The sequence below is a fragment of the Moschus berezovskii genome, chromosome 27 (genome assembly GCF_049115385.1).
Source record: "Moschus berezovskii isolate FMDL1 chromosome 27, NW_MosBer_1.0, whole genome shotgun sequence".
Classification (NCBI taxonomy): domain Eukaryota; kingdom Metazoa; phylum Chordata; class Mammalia; order Artiodactyla; family Moschidae; genus Moschus; species Moschus berezovskii.
In genome coordinates this window covers 31,189,089-31,216,628 of record NC_142486.1, presented here as the reverse complement: position 1 = coordinate 31,216,628, position 27,540 = coordinate 31,189,089, and the positions used below count along the sequence as shown (strand labels likewise).

Sequence of the window (27,540 nt, the reverse complement as noted above, 5' to 3'; positions counted from 1 at the left end):
AAGTACTTGGTAAATTCGAAGTGAAACACTTTAAGCCTGCCCCCTACTCCCGCAAGGGATCATGGACTTATGTGTCTCACAATGATCAACATTTGTTGTCTTCATTTTTAATTTGTTGTTGTCATGTTCGTGGAAGTAAATATCATATGTCTCCCACCCATTGATTCTCGTGATGTCTCTTTTAAACATTTCCAATTTGAATATGAAATTATCTATCGATTACAGAGAGAATTTTTGCTTTTCTTGGTGGGCTGGAACCAAACCAGGGCTTAACTGGAGAAACTGTTGATGGGAGAGTGAGGGCTGGCTGGAGGAAGCTCGCCCCCTCTGCCCCGGGGCCCCAGCTGGAATATCACTTCTCCCCTGGACAGTGGTCAGATCTTGCCCATCCCCCAGGATCCAGGAGAACACCTCCTCTGTTTATTCAGGGTAGACACGTCAGCATCCTCTGTGTGTCAGGGGGTTGATCCGTGCACCAGCAATACAGAGAACTGGCCTTGGAGTGTCGACTGGGTCCTCCCTATCAGCAGCATGCTGGAGGAGATGCCCATGTGAGCCAAGCTGGGTTGATGGCATCCAGGCCCTCGCCAGAGCCCATGAGCCACACGTGTGTATTCCAGGATGTGTCAAGGTCCTGATGCAAGGACTCAACCCTGGTTCAGTGGAAGGAGAATCTCTGCAGTGGGGCCAGGACCCCCCCCTCTTGTTGACACGAGTGATTCTAATGCAGGTGGTGTTGAGAACCGTGACACTTCGAATTTAATGAAGTTCTCTTTTCATTGGATTCAGTTTGCTTTCTCTGTGTAGCAGGTGCATTTGGTTTTCTGTTTGCCAGAGTGATTTTCTGTTGAGTAAATTTTATAAGTAAAAAAGATGAGTTGATTAAAAAAGGACGTCCGTGAACAATAGTGCAAGTAAACAATATGTGAGTGTGGCAAACATCCGGTGCCTCATGATGGACTGAAGTGAGGAAGTCCCCCACTTTATCACAGGGTCAGAGTTTTAGGCCTCCTGATTTTGGCTCCCGCAGCATCACTGGGACTAATTGGGCGTGTGCCAACGATTCCTGAAGGGCCAGCACCGAAAGAGTGAACAAAACTCACCGTGATACTTTTTAGGGGTTGTACCAGTTGTCTATTTCTGCATAACAAATTGTCCCAAAATGTAGGGGCAGGAATAACAGTTTCCGATAACAGCATTTGTGATATTATGGGATCTGGGGGTCTGGAATCCATGCAGTTTGGTTGGTGCTTTCCCTGGGTCCAGGCTACAAACATCTCAGGCCTGGCTGGGGACGGGTCTGTTTCCACGCTCACCCATGTGACAGGACTTAGTTCCTCAGGGGCTTTGGACTGAAGGCCTGGTTCCTCCCAGGCTGTTGGCTGGAGGCCGTTTCTTGCCACCCAGGTTCATCATAGCCATTCACTTCATCCAAGCGAGTGAGCCGAGAGAGAGAAGCCACAGTCTTTTACACCCTGACCTAGGAGGTGGCTTCCCGTCACTTCTGCCTCCATCTACTGGTTAGGAGGAGTCAGTGAGGCCTGCCCACCCTCAGGGAGAGGATGACACAGGACACGGATGACAGGAGGGGGACTGCCTGGATGTATGTTAAGAGACAGCCTAGCACGGACTGTGCTGAAGACACCTGCTAATTCACACCTGTCAGCTGGAGGGTGGGAGAGCGTCCCCGCAGGTCCTAACACCTGTGCTTCCTTTCAGCAGTCACTGGTTCTTCTGTGGACACAGTGAATCTTGTAACTGGTCTTGTTTCACAATTTGGTCGTGAGGCATTTGAGTCAAAATGACTGCTTTTTATTGAATAGAGAAAAATGACTATAGAAATTTATTTCTTATTTTAAATCTGAAGACTTAAAAACATTGTTTTATTTATTTGGCTCTGTTGGGTCTTAGTTGCAGCACACGGGATCTTTGATCTTCATCGTAGCATGCAGGCAGGATCTTTAGTTGGGGCATGCGGGATCTTGTTCCTTAACCAGGGGTCAAAACTGAGCCCCTTACATTGGGAGCGCAGAGTCTTAGTCACTGAACCACAAGGGAAGTCACAGGAAGTCATAGAAATTTATGATCTAGAAATTCTATGGCAGGACTTCTTGTGTGCCTACTCTCTTTGTACATATGTATGTGTTAGTCGTTCAGTAGGGTCCAGCTCTTTGCGACCCCGTGGACTGTGACCTCTGTCCGTGGAATTCTCCAGGCAAGAATACTGGAGTTAGTAGCCATTTTCTTGGTGGGCTACAGTCCATTGGATCACAAAGAGTCAGACACGACTGAGCGACTGATGCTCTCTGGTCTGGTCTTCAACAGTAAGTTTATTTCTTTTATCTCTTTCCTCCATTCTTTTTCCATTGGCATACTACTAGTAATACTAATATTATTATGTGTTATATTATGCTGTATATATTCTTACATTCCTGGACTTTTGATGTCTGTAGGTTTGGAAAGTTGTTGAGCTTTGCTATTTTGGGGTAGACTCTTGGTTTCTGAGGTACAGAGGGACCAACACCTATGTTTCACTAGTGCCCGGATTTCCAACCAGGAGCTTGTGGGCCAGGCTGACAGTGAAAGCCCGGTGAAAGTCGGCTGGTTGGGGGCATAGATAACAACTCCTCAGAACCTGAGGAACAGTGGCCATGACCGTTTTCTCCTGGCCTCTCTGCTTCAGTAATGATGTGGCTTGGGACAAGGCCCTTCACCTCTTTGAGCCTCAGTTTTCCCTTCTATAAAATGGAGTTGATATATTAGTCAGGGTGGGCTACGTTATGCTGCGGTAACAAAGAACTCCAGAATGCTGGTAAGGAAAACAGTGGTTTCTGTTTTGTCCATGTGGCGTGCCTTCACGAACTGGCTGGGCCTCTACTGCATCGTGTCATCCTCACACCCACACCCAGGCTGTGATGGGGGACTAGACAGTCTGGCTGAGCACACAGTCTTCTCTTCCACCTCACTTCTCTCTCATTTCATTGGTCAAGCAGGTCCCTTGGTCACACATCACTTTGGATGGGTGGGGAAGTACAGTCCTGCCAGGCAGCTGGAAACAGCAGAGTTATTGTGGCTGGCCCTGGTGGCTTCCAGCGGTGACCACATACTTGCCTCCCAGGGTGGTGATGAGCCTCTGTCGGATGGTCTCTCGCAGAGCTTTTGATGCCTGGCACCTCGGTAGTGCTCCCTGAACCATGATGCTGGTGGTTATGGCAGCTCTCGTGGCGATGCTGATTAGAGGGGTAAAGGTTGTCTAGGACCTGCAGTGTATAGACCTCTGCTTATTGATCTGTTTCTTCAGTCCCTGTGTGTCGGGCTCTCAGTTTCCTGGATTCCGTGTACTATTCTTTGAACTGGAGATCAAAGACAAGATCGACGTGGTCTGTGGCTTTAAGCAGCTCACAGTCTCTCCTTGGCAGCAGGGATTGAAAGACTTCCTTTGGGTTTTCACTTGAAGGGCTTGGCCTTCCTAGGTAAAACATAGGGAATGAAATAAATGCTGGAATTGGAGAGGGTCATGGTTTCTGTATCAGTTAGGATGCATTCAGCAGCAGAAACAGAGGACTTGAGTCAAAGCAGCATCAGCAGAGCAAGGCATTTGTTTCAGTGGGTCACTGAAAAGTTGAGAGTTGTGTGAGCAGTGGTTCTGTCTTCTTGGTCATTGTCAGGAGAAAGAATGAAACTGTCCAGTGTTGCCAGCAAAATCTCCAGGCTTCACTCTCATTGAACCAGTTTGGTTTGTTGACCAATCTGGAACTAATCACTGTGGCTGTAAGGACGGGATATGGTGCTTGACCTGCATTATTTGGTGCATACCCTTGGATCCAGGTGTGGGGTGTGCTCCACACGAGTCTCAGCCCCTGGGTGGGCTGACCTCCCAGGAGGGGAGTGGACACCAGCCCTTAAACAGCCACAGTCCACCTCTTCATCCTGCCCTTTCCTTTCCTTGGACAGGAAATGAAGGTCCAGAACAAGGAAATTACTTTACTTGCTTCTACTAAGCATGCTAGAAACAGAGCAGGGGCCAGGCTGTGACTGTGCTGTCTCAGTTCCAGAAAACATTATCTTGGGAAGTCATCAGTTTCAAAGGGGATTGGGGAAGCATCACACTTTGGGAGCTGTGATTATAAAACAGATGCTAAATTGCATTGTCCCCAGCATCTTTAGCAAAACTTCATTTTTTATTGTTTATTGATAATAGGTTGACGATCAGGCAGATTCTTCCATGGCAGGACTGCTTCTCATGTCTGATCTCTGCAGGGAATGGTTTGGGGCTCAAAGTGAGTGAGGGTTTTGGTGACTGGCTTCCTAAGTCATCAGTGGCAGCAAGTGAAGGCTGCCCAGCTGTGATGTGGCCATTGTTTAGCTGGTTGTGGGAGCCGCTGGTGTGTGTGTGTGTGTTGGGGCTGTTAACTTTGACACGTGAGCATTTCTGGAAAGTACTGTTTTGGAGTCCATTGCCGGACATCACACAGCAAGTTGCCTGGGGACAAAATGTGGAATGGGCCTTTTTAGTGTTTGAGAACAGGAGCTCAGCTTTAAAAGATTCTTTCCCCCACCAGTGTCATCATCTTTTATACTCACACGATGGAGCCCCTAAGGCAGACCAACTGCCCGCGCTGTTCCATGGCATCGATCAGCCCATCTCTCCTCCCTCCCATCTGGCACTGCCAAGAGCCGATCACACTGCAGGTCAGGTTGGGTGAGCGAATGTAGGAAACGGTTTGCACCTATAGTCCACGTGTTCCTCATGGAAGAACATGTCTTCCAGCCACTTCCTACCCCTGAATTCTGACATGCCTGTCCCTACCAGTAAATAAATAAAAACCTGATCCATCTCCATGCCTTCAGGAGATGCTTGCTGAGGGCCCCCTCTGTGCCCAGCACCGGGATACTACATCCCAGACTCTGTGTTTTCTTTCTTTTATTTAATCCATAATAAGCACAGTAGAAAAGTATTACTTGCCTGCTTTATCTTTTTAATTAAAAAATACTTATTTATTTGACTGGGTCTTAGTTATAGCACTTGAGATCTTTGCTTCGGCCTATGGGATCTAGTTCCCTGACCAGGGATTAAACCTGGGCCCCCTGCGTTGGGAGCACGGAGTCTTAGCCACTGGACCACCAGGGAAGTCCTGTGCCTGCTTTGAGTGGAGCATGGAGAAGTTGGGGGCCTTAGTTGGGATGGCAGAGTAAGAGTATAAGCCTAGATCTGTGAAACTCCAAAGCTGTGTTCTTTCATTCCGTGTTACCGTGCATTGTAGGCTCTGGAGCCCACGCCTGAGTCCACTCCTGGCTTGGCCACTTATAGCCCTGTGCCCTTGAGCATGTGAAGTCCACTCTGAGTGTCTGTTTCCTCATCTATAAAATGAGGATGGTAATAGTATCAACCCCTTAGAGAAATGAGGCATTTGAAATGTATAACACAGGACTGGCAAGAGATCGATGAATGTAACAAATCTCCACAAACTTGGTGGCTTAAAACAACACACACTCCTTCTCTCACAGTTGTGAAAACCAGAAGCCTGTTAGCAAGGCTTTGGACTTCCCTGCTGCTCCAGTGGTTAAGACTTCACCTTCCAATGCTGTATAAAGCAACATTGCATAGGAACCTGGAATTTTAGGTCCATGAATCAAGGCAAATTGGAAGTGGGCAAACAGGAGATGGCAAGAGTGAACATCAACATTCTAGGAATCAGTGAACTAAAATGGACTGGAATGGGTGAATTTAATTCAGATGACCATTATATCTACTACTGTGGGCAAGAATTCCTTAGAAGAAATGGAGTAGCCATCATGTTCAACAAAAGAGTCTGAAATGCAGTGCTTGGATGCAATCTCAAAAACGACAGAATGATCTCTGTTCGTTTCTAAGACAAACCATTCGGTATCACGGTAATCCAAGTCTATGCCCCAACCAGTAATGCTGAAGAAGCCGAAGTTGAACGGTTCTGTGAAGACCTACAAGACCTTTTAGAACTTATACCCAAAAAAGATGTCCTTTTCATTATAGGGGACTGAAACGCAAAAGTAGGAAGTCAAGAAACACCTGGAGTAACAGGCAAATTTGGCCTTGGAGCACAGAATGAAGCAGGGCAAAGGCTAATAGAGTTTTGCCAAGAGAATGCACTGGTCATAGCACACACCCTCTTCCAACAACACAAGAGAAAACCCTACACATGGACTTCACTAGATGGTCAACACTGAAATCAGATTGATTATATTCTTTGCAGTCAGCAAAAACAAGACCAGGAGTTGACTGTGGCTCAGATCATGAACTCCTTATTGCCAAATTCAGACTTAAATTGAAGAAAGTAGGGAAAACCACTAGACCATTCAGGTAAGACCTAAATCAAATCTCTTACGATTATACAGTGGAAGTGAGAAATAGATTTAAGGGACTAGATTAGATAGACAGAGTGCCTGATGAACTATGGATGGACGTCTATGACACTGTGCAGGAGGCAGGGATCAAGACCATCCACAAGAGAAAGAAATGCAAGGAAACAAAATGGCTGTCTGAGGAGGCCTTTCAAATAGCTATGAAAAGAAGAGAAGCAAAAAGCAAAGGAGAGAAGGAAAGATATACCTATTTGAATGCAGATTTCCAAAGAATAGCAAGGAGAGATAAGAAAGCCTTCCTCAGTGATCAGTGCAAAGAAATAGAGGAAAATAATAGAATGGGAAAGACTAGAGATCTCCTCAAGATGATTACAGATACCAAGGGAACATTTCATGCAAAGATGGGCACAATAAAAGACAGAAATGGTATGGACCTAACAGAAGCAGAAGATATTAAAAAGAGGTGGCAAGAATACACAGAACTATACAAAAAAGATCTTCATGACCTAGATAATCACGATGGTGTGATCACTCAGCTAGAACCAGACATCCTGGAATGTGAAGTCAAGTGGGCCTTAGGAAGCATCACAGTGAACAAAGCTAGTGGAGGTGATGGAATTCCAGTTGAGCTATTTCAAATCCTGAAAGATGATGCTGTGAAAGTGCTGCACTCAATATGCCAGCAAATTTGGAAAACTCAGCAGTGGCCACAGGACTGGAAAAGGTGGTCAGTTTTCATTCCAATCCCTAAGAAAGGCAATGCCAAAGAATGCTAAAACTACCGCACAATTGTACTCATCTCCCACGCTAGTAAAGTCATGCTCAAAATTCTCCAAGCCAGGCTTCAGCAATACATGAACTGTGAACTTCCAGATGTTCAAGCTGGTTTTAGAAAAGGCAGAGGCACCAGAGATCAAATTGCCAACATTCGCTGGATCATGGAGAAAGCAAGAGAGTTCCAGAAAAACATCTATTTCTGCTTCATTGACTATGCCAAAGCCTTTGACTGTGTGGATCACAACAAACTGGAAAATTCTGAAAGAGATGGGAATACCAGACTACCTGACCTGCCTCTTGAGAAATCTGTATGCAGGTCAGGAAGCAACAGTCAGAACTGGACATGGAACAACAAACTGGTTCCAAATTGGGAAAGGAGTGCGTCAAGGCTGTATATTGTCACCTTGCTTATTTAACTTATATGCAGAGTACATCATGAGGAACACTGGGCTGGAAGAAGCACAAGCTGGAATCAAGATTGCTGGGAGAAATATCAGTCACCTCAGACATGCAAATGACACCACCCTTATGGCAGGAAGCGAAGAAGAACTAAAGAGTCTCTTGATGAAAGTGAAAGAGGAGAGTGAAGAAGTTGGCTTAAAGCTCAACATTCAGAAAATTAAGATCATGGCATCCAGTCCCATCACTTCATGGCAAAACGATGGAGAAACAGTGGCTGACCTAATTTTGGGGGGCTCCAGAATCACTGCAGAGGGTGATTGCAGCCATTAAATTAAAAGACACATAGTCCTTGGAATGAGTTATGACCAACCTAGATAGCATATTAAAAAACAGAGACGTTACTTTGCCAACAAAGGTGTGTCTAGTCAAGGCTATGGTTTTTCCAGTAGTCAAGTATGGATGTGAGAGTTGGACTATAAAGAAAGCTAAATGCCTAAGAATTGATGCTTTTAGAGTCCCTTGAACTGCAAGGAGATCCAACTACTCCATCCTAAAGGAGATCAGTCCTTAGTGTTCATTGGAAGGACTGATGTTGAAGCTGAAACTCCAATCCTTTGGCCACCTGATGCGAAGAGCTGACTCATTGGAAAAGACCCAGATTTGGGGAAAGATTGAGGAGGGGAAGGGGATGACAGAGGATGAGATGGTTGGATGGCATTACCGACTCCACGGACATGAGTTTGGGTAGACTCCTGGAGTTGGTGATGGACAGGGAGGCCTGGCCTGCTGCGGTTCATGGGGTCACAAAGAGTCGGACACGACTGAGCGACTGAACTGAACTTCCAATGCAAGGGGTGCAGGTTCGATCCCTGGTTGAGCTAAGGGATCTGAGCTAAGATCCCGTGCCTGCCAGCCAAAAAGCCAAAACAGAAGCAACAAATTGAATTGTAACAAATTCAGTACAGACTTAAAAGAAAATGGTCTTCATTAAAAAAAAAAAAATCCCTTAAAATCTTAAATAAATAAATAATTAAATCAGAACATAGACACTGGCAGGGCCAGGCTTTTTCTCCCGGGGAAGCGCCTTCCTGTCTCTTCCAGCGGCCCCGAGCGTTCCTTGGCTTGTGGCCGCGTCATTTCAGTCTCTGCGTCTGTCTTCATTTGGCCTTCTGCGTCTCTCTGTGGCTTTCTTGTAAGAACACTGGTCATCGAGTTTTGGGCCCACTTGGATAATCCTGGGGGTCTCATTTTGAGATCTTTGGCTTGATCTTTGATTTTACATCTGTAAAATCATTTTTCCAAATAAAGTCACAATTAAGAGATTCTGGGGCTTAAGATATGGACATGCCATTTGAAGGGGGTGTGCCATCAACGCAATACAGCTGTTATCATTTTAAAATTGTTTTGGAAAGCACCGGTATTACATGAGTGGGCTTCTCAGGTAGCACTCGTAATAAAGAACCTACCTGCCAATGCAGGAGACATAAGAGATGCTGGTTCAATCCCTGGAAGATCCCCTGGAAAAGGGCACGGCAGCCCACTCCAGTATTCTTCCCTGGAGAATCCCATGGACAGAAGAGCCCAGCAGACTACGGTCTGTGGGGTTGCAAAGAGTTGGACACAACTGAGCAACTCAGCATGCATGCAGTATGACCTGTGTACATTCTGCATGCAAACATTCAGGCATTAAAGTCCCCGCCCCTGACCCCCACCCAGGACCACCATCCTGATGAGTTTGGTGCTTATCCTTCCAGACCTTCCTATTAGGACAGAAAGATAGATGTTGTCACAGATCATGACCCTGTTGCTGGGCTCTATGAGAGGTCCTGGGCATCTGAGGTGGGTGAAAGCACTGCCTGGTACCTGGTCAGCTCTCAGGCATCGAGAGAAGCAGGGAGTAAACCAGTTACCTCCAGGTATATGGGAAGGGCTTCAACAAGACAGAGGTACAACGTGCATGGGAACAGCACAGGGCAACCTTCAGCCGTCTTTGCAAAAGAGGAGCATCTCATTCTAAAGGCTTTACTGAGTGGGGGCACCTGAGCCTTGTCAGGTTCAGAAGATGCTGACCATGAAAGGCACACATCTGGGGAATGGGTGAGGAAGGAGCCTGGGTTGGACGTGGTTGGTGGCAGGAAGTGAATCCAGAGTTCCTGGAGGCTGTGCCTGGGGATTCTCCCCTCAGGGAACGGGAGTTTTTCTCCAGGGTGGCGGGTTTCAAACTGTGTCCCCCGGGGGCCCCAGGCTTCTGAAGGGAGGACACTGGGGTCAGGGTAGGTGGCAGGACAGCCGATCTCCAGACTCTTACCCTTCTGGGGCCCCAGAAGCCCCTCTCCCTGGTGAGTGGCATGCGCAGGGGTTGCACCCTGTGGCCCGTGGTCCCCTCCCACCTCGGTTTCCATCAGCTGCCCCCAAACCTCCTGAGCAAACATGCAAATGAAGGAAAAGCCTTGCACGTTGGATGCCCGCTGTGTTGACAAGTGGCCGTACAGGTCTGGAGGGATACAGCCCAGGCTGAAAATGTACCTGTGGGGTTCCCCTGACAGTGAATACCTAGGAGACGCCTCTGGGTGACCTGTCAGAGTCACCTTGGTAGGCTTGTCTCATGTGAAGGACACAGAGGGTATCCATGGCAGCCAGATGGAGTGTGCTCTTTCTCCCGGACCGATGGGAGACACAGCTGCCTTGACCCGCACCTCGCCAGCCCCTGGGCCGCCATGGGTGTGACAAGTGAGAGGTGCTCAGACCTTCCAGAAGTGTTAGATCTGTCTCCACACCCAGCCCAGGGGACTTGGCCAAGCGAGGATTCCTATTGGGCCTCCACGTGCCAGGCCGCTCTGGGCGACCACAGCCAGGGCGGCACTTGAAGCCCTGGCATCTTGGACTTTCTTCCCTGCACTTGACATCAGTTGTCTCACTTCTTCAGGACAACCCTGTAAGGCAGGTGGGATTGCCGTGTTTATTCTACAGAGGAGACAGGCACGGAAAGGGTGAATCACTTGCCAGGCTGACTCCACAGGGGAGAGGGCCCCGGGGGCTGGGCGCCGGCGTCCATGTCCTTCGCTCTTGCTGTCCTGCTGCCCTGCTTGCATCCCCCAGCCCTCAGCTGCCCAGGTGCTGCCCCACAGAGCAGCCGGGGCACTGCTCTTAATGCTGGGCCTCTTGGCAAGATGTCAATCAAGAAAAGTGGTTTGCTTAAAAAAAAAAAAAAAAGAAATCCTGAAAGTACAGGGAAGGGAAAACCCACAGCTGTGTTTTCAGCCTGGGCTGTATTATTTGCAGATGTGTGGCAAACACAGTGTCAGCCCATTGTTAATAGGAGAGGAGATGAAGAGTGAGAAATGAAACAGGGAGCCTTCTGTTTCTGTGGAGGGGACAGGGCAAGTTAAAGAGAGGAGCTTCTGGGTTTCTGTTCCTGGTGTGCAGAAACCAAGGGGACTGTTCTGGCTTTGGCGCCTTAGCACCAACTTGGAGGGACACGGGCAACATCAGTGCTTTTTGCTCCTTGTGATACAGCTGGAAGAGACTAGAAATGCCGGGCGTGGGAGAACACGGACGGCTTGCCCAAGTACCTGTTCCTCTTTGTGGGGCCAGTGCTGCTCTGCTCAGAGTAGCTGGTGGGCAGCCCCCGAGGCAGATCAGGCGAGATGGTGGATTCTCAGTAGTAGAAAATGGGTTCCAATTTAAAAAAAACAAATGTACTTCCTTCGTGGTCCTGTGGTTAAGAATCTGCCTTCCTATGCAGGGGATGAAGGTTTGATCCCTGGTCAGGGAACTAAGATCCCACATGGCACAGAGCAACTAAGCCCATGTACCATGGCTACTTAGCCTGCTCTAGATCCCATGGTCTGAAACAAGAGGAGCCCCGCCATGGACCTCAACCAAGACTCACCACAGCCAGATCAACCAACCCAAGCTGAAGGCAGGATCGCTGAAGCTCAGTGCTGGCCCAAGTTCCCCTTCCTGTTGTCTTTTTCCTGCAGGGAGGTGACAGGGAAGGTGAGACATGGCAGCTGAGGGCGACTACAGTAACCACATAGGCAGCGTGTTGGGTGGTTATAACAGAATGGTACAGAGGTTGGATGGGCGAGTGCTGGCCCCGTTTTACAGAAAAGGAATCTGGGTACAGATTTCATGGATAGTAAGCGGTGAGGCTCAGAGGTGCCTGACTTTAAGACACTAGACCCTGCGTCTTTCCCTGAGGACCTGGGCATTCTCTGGGAATTGCTGGAGAAATTCCTGAGAAACTTACCCCGCCAGCCCACTCCACAGTCCTGAAGCAGCCTCCAGGGTGTGACTTTGTTACTTAAAAAGAGTAGACATTAAATCCCCATGAACAATCCTGGGAGGAAACATTCCAGAGTCCTTCTGCTTTTATCTGCCAGTCAGCAGTGCCCACTCGTCTGCCAATGTAACCACCACACCCGTGACGGCAGAAGTACAGTTCAGACGCATTGGTAGCTGCAAAGAGCGAAGGTGAATACCTCTCTGATTGCCCAAGTATCTTCATTTCTGTCACAGGAGCAGATTCCTGCCTTCAGAGTTTAGCTTGGATTCTCGTTTTACACTCATGATTCTCTGGGGGGAGGCAGCGGGAGCAGGCAGAAGAGCACAGCTTGGGGTTGAGCTAAACTGGGCTTTGAATTCTCGCTGTGTCCGCGGGCACCTCGCAGAGCCTCCCTGAGCCTCTCGCGGGATAGGGCCAGGCACAGAATCCTCACGGTAAAACATTGCTCTGAGGTTGAGGTAAATGAATGTATATAAGGGCCTGGATCCTTAAATGTCCTTTAAAAAAACAACCTTTTTTTAAATTGGAGTATAATTGCTTTACAATGTCGTGCTGGTTTCTGCTGTACAGCAGCAGGAAACCTCCCTCCCATTCCCACCCCCCTCAGATGGTAGAGAATCTTCCTGCAATACAAGAGACCTGGGTTCGATCCCTGGGTCAGGAAGATTCCCTGGAGAAGGACATGGCAACCCACTCCAGTATTCTGGCCTGGAAAATCCCTTGGACAGAGGAGCCTGGTAGGCTGCAGTCCATGGGGGGTCAGGAAGAGTCGGACACGACTGAGCAACTATCACTTTCACACACTTATCCCCTCCCTCTTGAGCCTCCCTTCACTCCCCATCCCCCCGTCTAGGTCGCCACGGAGCCCTGAGCTGAGCTCCCTGTGTTACGCAGCAGCTTCACACTGGCTGTCTGTCTTACACCTGGTGGTGTGTACCTGTCAGTACTTCTTTTAGTCTGTCCCACCCTCTCCTTCCCCCTCCGCTCCCACCTCCTGAATCCTCTGTTCCTACCCTGCAAATCCTCCTGGTCCCGTTTTTCTGGATTCCATATATATGTGTTAATACACAAAACCTTAAATGTCACTTCTTATCCCTCCCACTCCATTAAGACCTGGGGTGTCTCTTTACTCTCAAGTCACTGAAGGTCATTTCGTGAAGCTCAAACGTTTGTGTGAAGAAGTGTGTCCCTGAGATTGCTGATGATGGCTCTACATCTGTTCAGCCATCAGCGATGGCAGAAGCGGGCAGAGTTTTCCCACAGATGCCCAGAGTCAACGTTCTAGATGTCGCGGGTCCTACTGTCTCTGTCCCAGGGACTGGACTTGGGGATGGAGTGACAGCAGCCGCAGGTGATACACACACATCACGGCCGTGTCACTGTGCTCCACAGAAAATTTATTTACAAACACAGGCTGGATTTGGCCTGTGGGTCATCGGATACTAACCCCTGATCTTGAATCTGGAGAGGTAGTGGGTTTAGCGACCAGAAATGTAAAAATGAACAAGCTGAGGGTGGAGGTGAGGGGCATCTATTGTCCTTACAGCCTGGTGTCTCCAGCGCATCAACCCAGATAGACCCAGATCTATCTGGGTCCTTTCTGCAGCCGTGAGCTCCTCAGACCTGCCGCTTAAACCTCCTTGATACATCTTAATGCTGTTAATGCAGCTGGTGGTCTGCCTGATTTCTAAGTGACAGCTTCAGTTGTTTGCTGCGATTTCGGGGAAACCCTACACCCACTCGCCAGTTACAGTGGAAGCCTGAGGAGGGCATGTTTGGATTCTAGAGTTTGCACCATGCCACTTCTTCTTGGCATCTTCTGGTAGCTCTGTGCCTCTCTTTCTCTGGCTGTTCAATGAGAGTTGAGGGTGAGATGAGGCAGTTGGCTCAGTGTGTCCTAAACTTCTGTCCTCTTGAGTCAATCATGCTTGTGTAACCTTTTCTTTGAAAGGAGGTCTGCCTTGGAAACTCAGTTTGGGAAATACATTGAAGTATTGATAGAAGCTAGGGTATATATATATGTGTGTGTGTGTGTATATATATGTATATATATATATTTTTTTACTGCTGTTGTTTGTTTGCTTTTGCTGTGCATCATCAGGACCTTAGTTCCCTGACCAGGGATCAAACCCCTGCCCCTTGCAGTGGAAACACAGAGTCTTAACCATTGGATCTCCAGGGAAGTCTGTAGAAGCTAAGCTGGTCTTGCCGAAGAAGGGTGTGAGGGGAGGCCCTCTGGCCACTAAGCCCTTGCAGCAGCTTCTAGAAACTTTGGGGACCTGTCAGGAGCAGACAAGACCCCCTGATGTGGTGTGAGGCTGAAGAAGTATGCATGGGGGACCCAGCCACTTCTCATCTGTAGCAGGAGTGAGTTTGGATAAGTTGAATGCTCTCAGCTCCTTCCTAAGAAGCCTGTCTCTTGCTCGAGATTGTCTGAAATTTCATAACTGAAGAATAGCTTTCTATTAGCAATTAAGCCTAAAGAAGCTGTAGACAGTTGTGGATTTATTCTTAGAGGTCCGCCTTAAAAAAAAAAAAATCTGTCGATGAAAAGGCAGTGGGCAGACAGGTTGGCAAATGATCCAGCATGCAGAATCGAGATGGTGTGCGCATGTGTGTGTGTGTGTGTTTATGTGTGTGTGTGTGTGTGTTTATGTGTGTGTGTGTACACGCGCTTGCTCAGCAGCCTCCTGGCTGTTCTTGCCTGTTGCCCATTCTTTCTTCTGTAGCCAGAGTGACTTATTCGGATGGGGTCTCTTCCAGTCTCTCTCTCGCTTAAATCCGCTTGGAGGTTTCCCTCCACCTGAGCAAAGGCCAGAGCCTTGCTGTCCTCCTTTGGGCCCCAGTTCTCACCACAGTCCCTCCAAACCCCTCTCCCTATCACCTTCCCAGACACCTTAGTGAGCCTCGTTTTTCTCTGTGGACTTTTCACACCATAATTGTGTTATCAGTTGTTTAAAGACTGTCTCTCTGGGTGGACTGTGAGTGTTCCTTCATGTCCTCTGCCAACTCCCTGGTACCCAGAGTGCCAGGGCCATAAGAAGAACCTAATGTGGATTTGCAGACTAAACATCTGAGTAATGAGGGTGTGTACGCCTTTGCTGGAGCAGCTGGCGCTTTACTCGTGGGTGGGGACTGCCAGGCCCCAATCGTCCCTCTGTTCTGTCCAATGCCCTTGAACTCTGTCCCTGAACAGAGAGAGTAAATGCCACTTAGTAAGCCCTTTGTACAGATGTTGTCCATGCAACTTAATCACTTGGGGAAAAAAAACTAGATGTCCATTCTCAGTAAGTTAGATAATTCTCTCCCAACCCGACACTCTCATCTCTGCTCTCATCCACCATCCTGTCCCCCATCTATTTGTTCATTTGTGTGTCTATTCATCCACGGGAAACATGCTCTGAGAGATCAGTATGTACCTGATATCATCTGGGGACCTGAGAATATGGTCCTTGAGAACCTCAGAGTCTTTGGGGAAAAACAAACACATCCAAAATAAGTTTAGAGAAGTGTGCCAGGGTGCTATTGTGCAAGCTTCCAGGACTGCTCAGAGGACAGAAGCAAAGACTCCTTAAAGTTCTTGTTTGCCAGTTCCTTATTCCCAGCAGAGAGTATTTGGCCTCCGCTGATGCCTCTAATTGTGTATTTGTACAAACCAAAGAACAAATTAACAGATAAGCACAGAACCCTGAAAGTGGTCCAGACCAGGCAGCTGCCTCCCTCCTGGGGACGTGAGGAGGGCGTAGGGCTGTCCTCTGGCCCAGCCGACCAAGCTGGAGACAGCCGTGCATCTGATGTGTTGTTCCTTCTTAAAATGTGAGATGAGAAAGCAGGGTATTGGTGGAATGGGAAATCGTTGTCATTTCTGGCAGTGCAAAGTGAGAGCTAATCGCTTTTGGGAAGGCTATTTGAAAAGAGGGGGTGTGTGAGGAAGCGCCTGGAAGACATAAATTACGGGTGTCATTTCATGATTGGGACCAAGATTCGCTGTCCTGTATTGTCTGCCTTTTTGCCTTGTCTTCTGAGCAGTGAATCCAAGAGCCCTGTAATTAGAAGACGAAGACTGTGATCCTCTTCCTTTGGTTCCTCTTATCTCCGAACTCACTCATCCTTCTCCTGCGTGACGACTGTGGATTTGTTCCAGAGCAGTTGGAGGCTTGATTGACACTTCCATGGAAATGGAGCTTCCTTCATCATCCCCTCGCTTCCACAGTCCCAGATGCTCAGTCTGTGCCCACAGTGTGCCAGGGCCCGTGTGGACGAGAAGATGTGGAGGTTGCTGTCCCCGAGTTTGCCGGGAGCATCCAGTTGCAGCCTGAGCCCCAGGGATGGTACAGGGTGGCCGTGGAGGGTGTGCTCAGTTCTGGTGGTCAGGAAGGTGTCTCACAGGAAGTCCTCTTCTCGCTGAATCTTGAAAGATGCGGGAAAAGCCAGCTGCACACAGGCTGGGGAAAGAAAGGCGGGGGACGTGACTTGCAGTAATGGTTGCTTCACGTGTTTATTGCAGGGTTAAGTGTGCGGATACATTGGTGCATTACAGTAGGCATTCGACTCTGGCTGCCGGGTGCTAAGAACCGATTCATGGGAAGAGACCCTGATGCTGGGAAAGATTGAAGGCAGGAGGGGAAGGGGGCGACAGAGGGTGAAATCGTTACATAGTGTCACCGACTCAATGGACATGAGTTTGAGCAAACTCCGGGAGATAGTGAAGGACAGGGAAACCTGTCATGCTGCAGTCCGTGGGGTCACAAAGAGTCGGACACGACTGAGCGACTGAACATCAACAAAAGGCATTCACCACACTTTGGCTTCCCCTCCAGCCGCCATCTCTGTTGCTTTCTAGCAGGGCCTTCAGAGAGCCACGTGACCTCTCAGACAATCAGTGGAGGCTGCCTTGTGTACCCAGAGATGAAAAAGGGTTCTGATTGTCTGTGGATCTCGCCTGTCCCTACCCGCTTGTGTGCGCAGCACCTGGGGTGTTCACTCCAGAAAGGCCCCGAAATCCTGGCTGCCCAACCCACTCCAGCCATGGGCTCTGCCTTTTCCTGCAAACTAGCGTACTACCCCCTGACCCTCCCGCCCAGACCGCAGCCCAGATGGTGAGCTGCCTCCTCTGTGGGGCCAGGGAGAAGGGGAGTGAGGACGGCCATGCTTTCACATGCTCCGTGTTGGTGGGAACTGAAGAGAAGGCTCCATCACGGAGACGCGTCCTCCAAGAGTCCCGGGGCTTCAGGAGGCACGAGGATGTTTGTGGCCAGTATCAACAGAAAGCTGATTTTTCTTACAAAATCTCTGCCCCACACTTCTTTCACGGCCAGAATTGGAAGTCAAATCAGCTTTCGGGATGGTTGCGGTAACCCTCAGATGCTCCCTTCTCCAGTCTCTGTAGACACTATGAAAAGACAGCTGGTTAAGTTGGTGAATAACATTGACCATCAGTTGTCATCCTGCCCTTGCTGTCAACCCAGGCCTTGTTTTCAAGATAGATCCACTGAGGTCAGAAAGTTCATGGATTCTTTTTCCAGCCAGCCTCCCTGAAACTGAGGCTGACTCGTGTCTCCTGACTTGCTGATGCCAATAATACCACCAATTAGAAGAAAAGCTCCTAAGTGGGAAGGGTTTAACAACTCTCAGATACTTAACACTGGAGAAGGAAATGGCAACCCACTCCAGTATTCTTGCCTGGAGAACCCCAGGGACGTGGGAACCTGGTGGGCTGCCGTCTATGGGGTCGCACAGAGTCGGACACGACTGAAGCGACTTAGCAGCAGCAGCAGCAGTAGATACTTATACCCACTGTCCAAGAGGGTCCCTACAAACAAGCATTTGATGTTTTGTTCAGTCACTAAAGCTCCTTGCGACCTCATGGACTGCAGCGCGCCAAGCATACCCAAAGGGAAAGTTACCTATCAGGAAAATACCTTCTTTTTTTAAAAAAAGTTTATTTTGATTGGAGGACAATTACCTTACAGTATTGTGGTGGTTTTTGTGATGCATCTACCTTCTTTTTAAAATCAATCATTTTGAAGAGCTGTCTGTCCACGTCACTATAAAATGGCATCTGTCCTTAAAGACCTCAGCTTGTCTTTTGTTTTGGTCCTTCTGGTCACCCTTCCCCTCAGCCTGGTGGGACAGGCAGTCAGAACCTTCCTTTTTGTGAACAAAGTTTCCTTTGTCCAAGCTTTGTTCATGTCTGAACTGAGGCAAGGCTGCACTCAAAGGCAGTGTGGTGATGCCACTGTGCCTTCACGGTCTGGGATTGCTGCCTCTGACCTGTCTGCCTGATTCACATCGAGCCAAAGAAGCCTCCCCAGTCTTCTTCTTGTTCAGTCACTCAGTCATGTCCAATTCTTTGTGACTCCAAGGACTCTAGTACACCAGACTTCCCTGTCCTTCACCATCTCCCAGAGTTTACTCAAACTCATATCCATTGAGTCAGTGATGCCATCCAACCATCTCATCCTCTGTCACCCACTTCTCCTCCTGCCTTCAATCTTTCCTAGCGTCAGGGTCTTTTCTAATGAGTTGGCTCTTTGCATCAGGTGGCCATAGTATTGGAACTTTAGCTTCATCATCAGTCCTTCCAATGAAAATTCAGGACTGGTTTCCTTTAGGATGGACTGGTTTGATCTTCTTGCAGTCCAGGGGACTCTCAAGAGTCTTCTCCAACACCACAGTTTGAAAGCATCAGTTCTTTGGTGCTCAGCCTTCTTTACAGTTCACATCTCACATCCATACATGGCTATTGGAAAAACAAAAGTCGAAAGGCTTTGATTCAGCAGACCTTTGTCAGCAAAGTGATGGCTTAGGTGCAGAGGTAAACTCAGAGAAGAAAGTTCCAGAGAGGGCACTGGGTTCCATGTGGAAGCAGCAGGGGGAGAGTGGTGTTTGGAAGACGGGCTTCAGAGCTGCCCTCAGCCCTCCTGCCCCATTGCAAGGAAGACTTGAAGACATAGGCCCTGCCATCCAATGGGGGAGGATTGGAAAGAATGTTTTATTTACTTTCCGCAGTAATGTGATACAGACATATCTGTTAGTGGTTACAGGATTAATGCATCTTCTTGTAGAAAGCACAGAGAAGTCCAGACACATGCTACCGATTCATCTGACTTCCCTCTCTCTGATACCCCATTGTCTTTCAGATCTCTTCCATCCTCACCTTACTGATTCACAGTCATTGTAAGTTTTATCTAGAACTCATACTGGGTATTTGCAGTTCATGTTAATAGCAGAAAAAATTTTTTTTTTTGGTTGTGCCACACAGCTTTTGGGATCCTAGTTCTCTGACCAGGAATTAAATCCAGACCCTGGTATCTCAGTTGGTAAAGAATCCGGCTGCAGTGCAGGAGACCCCTGTTCAATTCCTCGGTTGGGAAGTTCCCCTGGAAGAAGGGATAGGCTCCCCACTCCTGTATTCCTGCCTAATTGCACTTAGCAGTGTAAGTGTGAAGTCCCAACCACCTGGACCACCAGGGAATTCCATAGTAGCATTTTATTAAACAGAGAACAGGAGCTTTTTTTCTGTGCCATTAAAATTTTTTCAAGAGCACTCTTTGATGGGATAATACATTTTAGTTTACATTTTTAATGGATAGTAGATTATTTCAAAACTCAAATAGTAGATATAAAAGTGTGTTGAATGAATAGTCTCACTCCCACCCTGCTGTCCAGGCCCTGCCCCCAGGGCTGGTACCCCTTTGATTGGTGCGTTGAACTTCACTTCTATACCTTCCTAATGCAAAAATAAATAGACACAACTTGATATCCTTCCTTCCCCATTTCTGCACCCAGGGTATGTATTGTACCCACCGTCTGTAGCCTGCTCTTGCTTTCCTGTTATGGTTTATCTTTTAGATGTTTTCATAACTCCACATGGAATGCTATCTCATTCTTCAAAAGCGCCTTTACATTCTTTTAAAGGGGTTCACTCGATCATTTTCTTTAATCTTACAGAAAGATAGCGAATGAAAAATCGGCGTCATTTTTCTCCCCAAGCCCACTCCTAATCTGTTATCAGTGTTGCTGTTTTCTTCCATACTTGCCCAGAATTATTTTTGTGCTTGTACCCTCATGAGTCTGTGTGTGTGTGTGTATGTGTATGACTCTTTTTTTTAAACCAGGCATCTCCTATGGACGTGTCATAATTTCTTGAATCATTCCTCTATAGTTGTACTGTTAGATTCTTTTTTCTTTTACTTGTTTAAGCCTGGAAAGAGGAATCATCTTCAATGTAAATTTTTGTTGACATCTTTGTTTCCTCTGGATAAATCCTGGGAGTCTGATTTCTGGATCAAAGGATGGAGATGTTTTAGGGATCTTGGTACACACAACCTCATGGCTTCCCCCAAGGGATTGTACCTGCTCTCACCCTAGACACCCTGAGGAAAATGACAGTCCCTCTAACAACAGGGCCACCCCAACTTCCAGCCCAGGGAGTTCCTGGTCTTTTGTTCATTACAGCACTATTTACAATAGCCAAGACATGGAAGCAAACTAGATGTCCATCAACAGATGAATGGATAAAGAAATTGTCATACATATATGCAATGGAATATTCAGTTCAGTTCAGCTGCTCAGTTGTGTCCGACTCTTTGCGACCCCATGAATCACAGCACGCCAGACCTCCCTGTCCATCACCAACTCCCGGAGTTCACTCAAACTCACCTCCATCGAGTCAGTGATGCCATCCAGCCATCTCATTCTCTGTCATCCCCTTCTCCTCCTGCCCCCAATCCCTCCCAGCATCAGAGTCTTTTCCAGTGAGTCAGCTCTTTGCATGAGGTGGCCAAAGTATTGGAGTTTTGGTTTCAACATCAGTCCTTCCAATGAACACCCAGGATTGATCTCCTTTAGAATGGACTGGTTGGATCTCCTTGCAGTCCAAGGGACTCTCAAGAGTGTTCTCCAGCACCACAGTTCAAAAGCATCAATTCTTTGGCAATCAGCTTTCTTCACAGTCCAACTCTCACATCCATATATGACCACTGGGAAAACCATAGCCTTGACTAGACAGACCTTTGTTGGCAAAGTAATGTCTCTGGTTTTTAATATGATATCTAGGTTGGTCATAACTTTCCTTCCAAGGAGTAAGCGTCTTTTAATTTCATGGCTTCAATCAGCATCTGCAGTGATTTTGGAGCCCCCATAAATAAAGTTTGACACTGTTTCCACTGTTTTCGCATCTATTTCCTGTGAAGTGATGGGACCAGATGCCATGATCTTAGTTTTCTGAATGTTGAGCTTCAAGCCAACTTTTTCACTCTCCTCTTTCACTTTCATCAAGAGGCTTTTGAGTTCCTCTTCACTTTCTGCCATAAGGGTGCTGTCATCTGCATATCTGAGGTGATTGATATTTCTCCTGGCAATCTTGATTCCAGCTTGTGCTTCCTCCAGCCCAGCGTTTCTCATGATGTACTCTGCATATAAGTTAAATAAGCAGGGTGACAATATACAGCCTTGACATACTCCTTTTCCTATTTGGAACCAGTCTGTTGTTCCATGTCCATTTCTAACTGCTGCTTCCTGATCTGCATAGAGGTTTCTCAAGAGGCAGGTCAGGTGGTCTGGTATTCCCGTCTCTTTCAGAATTTTCCACAGTGCCAAAGCCTTTGACTGTGTGGATCACAATGGAATATTACTCAGTCTTAAAAAGGAATGAATGTGACTCAGTTGAACTGAAGTGGATGAACCTAGAGCTTGTTATACAGAGTGAAATAAATCAGAAAGAGAAGACCAAATGCACATATTGACACATATATATGGAATCTAGGAAAATGGTACTGGTTAACCTGTTTGTAGGTCAGTAACAGAGATGCAGGCATAGAAAATGGACTTGCAGACACAGCAGGGGAAGGAGAGGATGGGGCGAGTTGAGACAGCGGCACTGACATATACACTGCAGTGTGCAAAATAGACAGCTGGGGGAAGCTGCCTATAACACAGGGAGCTCAGCTCGGTTCTGTGATGACCCAGAGGGGTGGGATTGGTGGAGGAGGGGAAGGGAGGCTCATGAGGGAGGGGATATACATGTATATCTCCATGGACAGAGGAGCCTGGCAGGCTACAGTCCATGGGGTCAAACAGAGACACTACTGAGCGACTATCACACGGCTGATTGGTGCTGTTGTATGGTGGAAACCAGCACAACGTTGTAAAGCAATGATCCTCCAATTGAAAAAAAAAGGAAGAAAGAAACTGATGTTTTCTCAAGTGGTTAGGCAGGTTTCTCTTTGCTGGATTTCAAAGACTCTCTCAACATCAGCTCCTTAGCAAAGCCGCTGCCTGGAGCCCAGTTGATTTGCTTATTAGCTCCAGGAACCTGGAGAGGGCTCAGCTTGGCCTCCGCCTCTGGCTTGCTGAATAGAGGGCGCGGCCCCCTAGGGTTGCTGGCAGATTAGTGCCCGGTGTCAAGGGCAGCATACTGCTGCTCCTTCTCAGCAGTTGTCATGTTATTCAGTGAGTGAGTGAGAGTCTCTCAGTCGTGTCCAACTCTTTGCAACCCCATGGACTATATATATAGCCCGTGGAATTCTGCAGGCCAGAATATGGAGTGGGTAGCCGTTCCCTTCTCCAGGGGATCTTCCCAACCCAGGGAACAAACCCAGGTCTTCCGCATTGCAGGCGGATTCTTTACCAGCTGAGCCACAAGGGAAGCCCCATGTTGTCATATTACTATTTTAGCATACAGGTCAATCAGGGAGACCCTCCCACCTGCCTGGCACTGTTCCACACACACAGGACGTGTCGGCTCCTCTCGTGCTCAGAATAACCCTGTACCTATGACCGTTATACCCATTTCACCGACAAGGACAGTACAACACAGAGAAGTCAAGTGCCTTGGTCATGGCCACGCTGTTAGGGGCTCAGGACTAGATCAGGAGCCATGTGGTCCCAGAGCCCAGGCTGCTTAACCGTCCCTCTTCCTGCCTCCCAAAGGAGCCTGCTGTTTCTTTAGGGACTGCCTCCGAGTGTCTTCTTATCTTCTGTTCAGGCAGAGCTTTGTGAAGTCTCTCCTTCTCCCGTCACCTCTGAGCTGGCTTTTCCTCTTGTTTGCTAAGGGCTGGAAGTAGAGAATCCTTGAAAGTGTAACAGACCTGAATTTGTCTCCCCTTCCTACATGTGCGGCCTTGGACAAGTTCAGCTTCTGCGAGCCTCTGTTCCCTCATCTGGGGGACATTACCCACCCCCAGAATCGTTATCACAATTAAAAAAAAATCATTTAAAAAGTTACTCATTTGGCTGCGCCAGTTCTTAGTTGCAGCATGTGGGATCTAGTTCCCCAGCTAGGGATCGAACTCGGGCACCTTGCATTGGGAGCACAGAATCTTAGTCACTGGACCACCAGGGAGGTCCCCGTTCACCACAGTTAATGGTGATTGAAGGTAACTTAAATGCCCTGACGCTGCACGGTGTAAAATGAAGCGCCCGTTTCCCTCATCGTCTCTCCCCCTTCTCTGTTCCATTGGATTCCTCTCAGTTTTGATCCACAGTCTTCAATTTTGTCCAGTTCACATTCCTTTTCTTTTTTTAAAAAAATGTATTTTCACTTTTTGGCTGTGCTGGGTGTTCACTGCTGCCCGGGGGCTTTCCCTGGTTGTGGCGAGTGGGGGCGACTCTAGTTGCAGCGCTTCTTCTTGCAGTGACTTCTCCTGTTGCTGGGCACAGGCTGTCGGGCGCAAGGGCTTCAGTATTGGGGTGTGTGGGCTTAGTTGCCCCAGGCCATGTGTCCCCTGAATTGGCAGGCAGATCCTTAACCACAGGACCCCTGGGGAAGACACCTCCAGTTCACATACGATGTGGTCACAAAAGGAAACTCACTTCCAGAGTCTGATAACATCGTGATTGACTGAGCATCTACCAGTGCCGACTGGCTGCTGTCTGCAAGAATTACCATCCCACCAGGCGATTTAGCATCTTGCACCCAGTCCTATTTTCATGGGGCTCTTCTGAGTCAGAGGAGAAGGTCATACTCAGCTGCCTTAAATTGCCCACATGTGAGAGGGGAAGGGATGGAGCAGTCCTGGGGGACAGAAATTGGTGTTTGCACACCAGGTGTGTCTGTGTATGTGACCATCATCCTGGTCACGGTGACTGTTTTTTGCCATTGCATGTTTGATGTCTCACCTCTCAGCTCCTAATTAGGCCTCTCTAGCTCCAAAATTACGTGCTTTTTCACACTCACAATGATCTCAGTGGGATTAACAGCCTTTTTTCCCCCATGAAGGTAACTGAGATCTTTCATGGTGGCGTATTTTTATTACTGTAACTCCATCTCTAACCATCCTCCCACTGAATCTCTTACTGTTTTCCAGTAACTGCCTCTTCCCCTCGTTCTGGACAGGAAATGTTCAGGGACCACTGAGAGGCAGAATTCCCCCGTGATTATGCAAACCATGGTAACCGTGATGTGTTTTCTCTCTCCCATTCCCCTCTCTCCTGATGGCAGGTGCCCGGAGATTTGAGTCAAACATCCGAAGACCAGAGTTTGTCGGATTTTGAAATGTAAGTCCACAGCGCCTGCTCATGAAGGGCCTTTTAGAAACAGGACTCTTGTTGCTTGGCTCACATCCCAGGAGACCACAGCAAAAAAAAAAAAGACTGTTTAAATCTGCATGGCTGATTCGGTTATTGTAGAGTTGGGGAGTTGTCTGCCTGCAGCCTGCGTCTGGCCTTTAGATGTGTTTTTAGTCTCCCTCCATGGGTGTTGAAAAACAATTTAATCTTTTTGGCTGACATTTAAGAGTTGGAAGATGCCACCTGAAATTTTAAATTTCTCCATTTTCTTTAAAAGAAGAAATCCCGGCAAGGCCACCGTCAGCTGGAGCTGAGCCTCAGCCACCTCTGCTGTACGGGGCGTGTGCCCCTCCGCTTGCCTCAGTCCCCAGTCCTCCAGCCCACTTCACTGGTTCCATTGTCTGGGTGTCTCCTGTTCCAGTTTTGAGTTTGCAGCCCCAGGGTTATTGGCAACACAAGAGTTCAGTACCTTGGTCTGATTTTTGATTGGATTTAATTCTATCTGGTGCCTCTGCCGATAACCCCTAGGCTATTTGGTTGGTTTTCAGACTGACTCTTTCTGATTGAGTTGCCTCGGTTTTTGGACCAAATAGTCCTGTGGGGCTGCGGAAGAGAGTGGAGTGAGTCCCGAGTCAGGGTCAAGCAGAACCTCCCTCTTCTCATTCAGAGGTGCTGAGTGGAGGAAGGTTTAGCCTTCCCAGGAGATGGTGTCATCTGTCCCTCTGTTTCTGAAGAGAGAAGCGGGGGCATTGGAAGAGCACTTTGTTAGAGCCAGGTTGAGCCAAGTTGAAACCTTAGCTGCAGGACTCAGGCCGGTGTGACTTCGGGTGAGCCGCTTAACCTCTCTGGGCCTGAGTTTCCTCATTCATAAGGTGCAGATCACAGCTGGCCTTGTGAGGCTGAGGTAGAGATTAGAGGCAGGGGGCGGATCACGAGGCCCTGGGTGCTGGTGAGCGGGGTCCTGGAAGTTACAGGTGAAGGATGAAAATCAAAAACAAGTTTGCCTCCGCTGGCGCTTTGGGGGATGAGTAGAGGCGGGTATAGCATGAAAGAGGGTCATGAAATGGCAGCCTGGTGGAGGGCAAGTGGGGTCCAGCTGGGGAGAGAGGGGAAAGCCATATAGGGAATCCCAGAGACGGGCCACTCATGAGGTGGAAGGGACTCATTACTGAAGCAGGAATTCATCACTGCCTGCTGTTGGAGGCGTCCTGCCAGGTCCTGATGGAGGGGCTGAATCAGCACAATCTAGCCACATCCTCCTCCTCCTCGTCCTCCTCCTCCTCCCAGGGTGCTTGTCTCCACTAAAGCTAGAGGGAGGTGCCATTCCCTTCCTTGAGATGGAGCTGCAGATCCTGCCTGTCCTTGCAGGGAAGGCCCTGGCTGACCTTGGCTCCATCCCCAGCCTCCCCCCACCCTCTCTTCATACCAGCTGCTTTGGTGGACTGGACTTCTCCAATTTATCTGGACTTCCATACACAGAATTATGATTGTATTCACTTAACCCACACTTGTAAATGTAGAAGAGAGATGGTTACGTAAACAGTCAATTCTAATACAGTGTGATATAGACTCTGAAAGGGGGACACGCCTATCCAGCCTTCCTGATCTCCTGTGAGGTTGTCCAGACCTCACCCATCCTGAGAGGTTAATGAAAACGGGATTATTAGTTATACTTCTGCACCCTTCCCCCGGCTGACAGAAATGAAGGGGGAACACTGATCACTAGCACAGTTTTGGGGGTCTTTCCAGGAGAGGTGTTGTAGATACCCAAGTCAATTCAGTGGATCAGAATCGCAGGGTGTACTCAGATCCGCGGGGAGGTGATCAATAGGGCTTATTTTGCCCCATGAAGGGGGGTCAGCGCCTTGGCTCAGAGCTTAGAAGAAATGCTGTTTCAGGAGAGAATCATTTCTTTGTGAAAATGAAATGCTCTTTACCCTGGAGGTTGTGAGGCTGTTGAGTCATGGAATCTTCCATCATCAGCGCCTCAAACCGTGTTCCAAACACAAGAGCCTGGCGAATTTTTATGAGCTGCTCTTTAGAGAGAAGGAGAGCTTGAGAAAAAGCATTTATCCCTGGAATGGCTCTGAATGGAAGCAAGGACTGGGACCTCCCAACCCTTCCAGAAATGCACAGTACTGTTAGGAGAGCTGTTAGGAGTGATCTGGAAGTTTCAGTGACAGCTTTTCATATCTGCATGATGTTGATCCAGCTGTGGAAGAGTGGTGATGGTGGGCGTGTGCACCCACAACCCAAGAGTGTGGTTAAAGTCATCCAGTAAGTGAGAACCGTCACGCTCCCGAAAGAACCCTTGAAGTTCTCTCAAGTAGCCTGCGAGGATCAACTGAGATGATCTGGGTGAAAGCATGGTACATGTGCAGTAAATGATTCTGCATTTGAATTTAAAACTTGCTTTATTCAACCCTGACTTCAGACTGTACCACAAAGCTACAGTAATCAAGACAGTGTGGTACTGCCACAAAGGCAGAAAAATCGATCAACGGAACAGAACAGAAAGCCCAGGGACAAACCCATGCACCTGTGGAAAACTTATCTTTGACAGAGGAGGCAAGAATATGCAGTGGAGAGAAGACAGCCTCTTCTATAAGGAGTGCTGGGAAAACGTGGGCAGGTGCCTGTGAAAGAATGAAATTAGAACACTCCCTAACATCATAAACAAAAATAAACTCAAAATGGATTAAAGGCCTAAATATAAGGCCAGACACTTAAAATTCTGTCTTAGAGCTAGGCTTCCCTGGTGGCTCAGTGGTAAAGAATTCGCCTGCCAGTTTAGGAGACATGGGTTCAATTTCCTGGTCTGGAAAGATCCCACATTCTGCGGAACAACTAAGCCCATGCACTGCAGCTGCTGAGCTGTTGAGCTTGTGCTCTGGAGCCCAAGAGCCGCAGCTACTGAAGCCTGAGCACCCTAGAGCCCGTGCCCTGCAACTGAAGAAGCTGCTCCAGTGAGAAGTTTGCATACTGCAACTAGTGAATAGCCCCTGCTACAAGAGAAGCCCATGCAACAATGAAGACCCAACAGAGCCAAAAAATAAATAAATAAGTAAAATTAAAAAAAAAACAAAACAACTCTTAGAGGAAAATATAGGCAGAACACTCTTTTAAATTGCAACAAGATCCTCTTTGACCCACCTCCTAGAGTAATGGAAATAAAAATAAAACGTGCTCTATTCAAACCACACAGTGTTTTTGGAAAA

At 48.0% G+C, this 27,540-nt stretch overlaps 1 protein-coding gene across 3 annotated transcripts in view; it reads left to right on the top strand.

Annotated features, from left to right (window-relative positions):
• The window catches only part of SNX29 (sorting nexin 29), a 611,246-nt gene that overhangs the window by 388,817 nt on the left and 194,889 nt on the right, over positions 1-27,540 (top strand). For all 3 annotated transcript variants that reach the window (XM_055409515.2, XM_088833007.1, XM_055409516.2), the window contains one exon: positions 24,255-24,310. In XM_055409515.2, the coding sequence (XP_055265490.2) occupies positions 24,255-24,310 (56 nt within the window). The remainder of the gene's footprint in view (positions 1-24,254; positions 24,311-27,540) is intronic.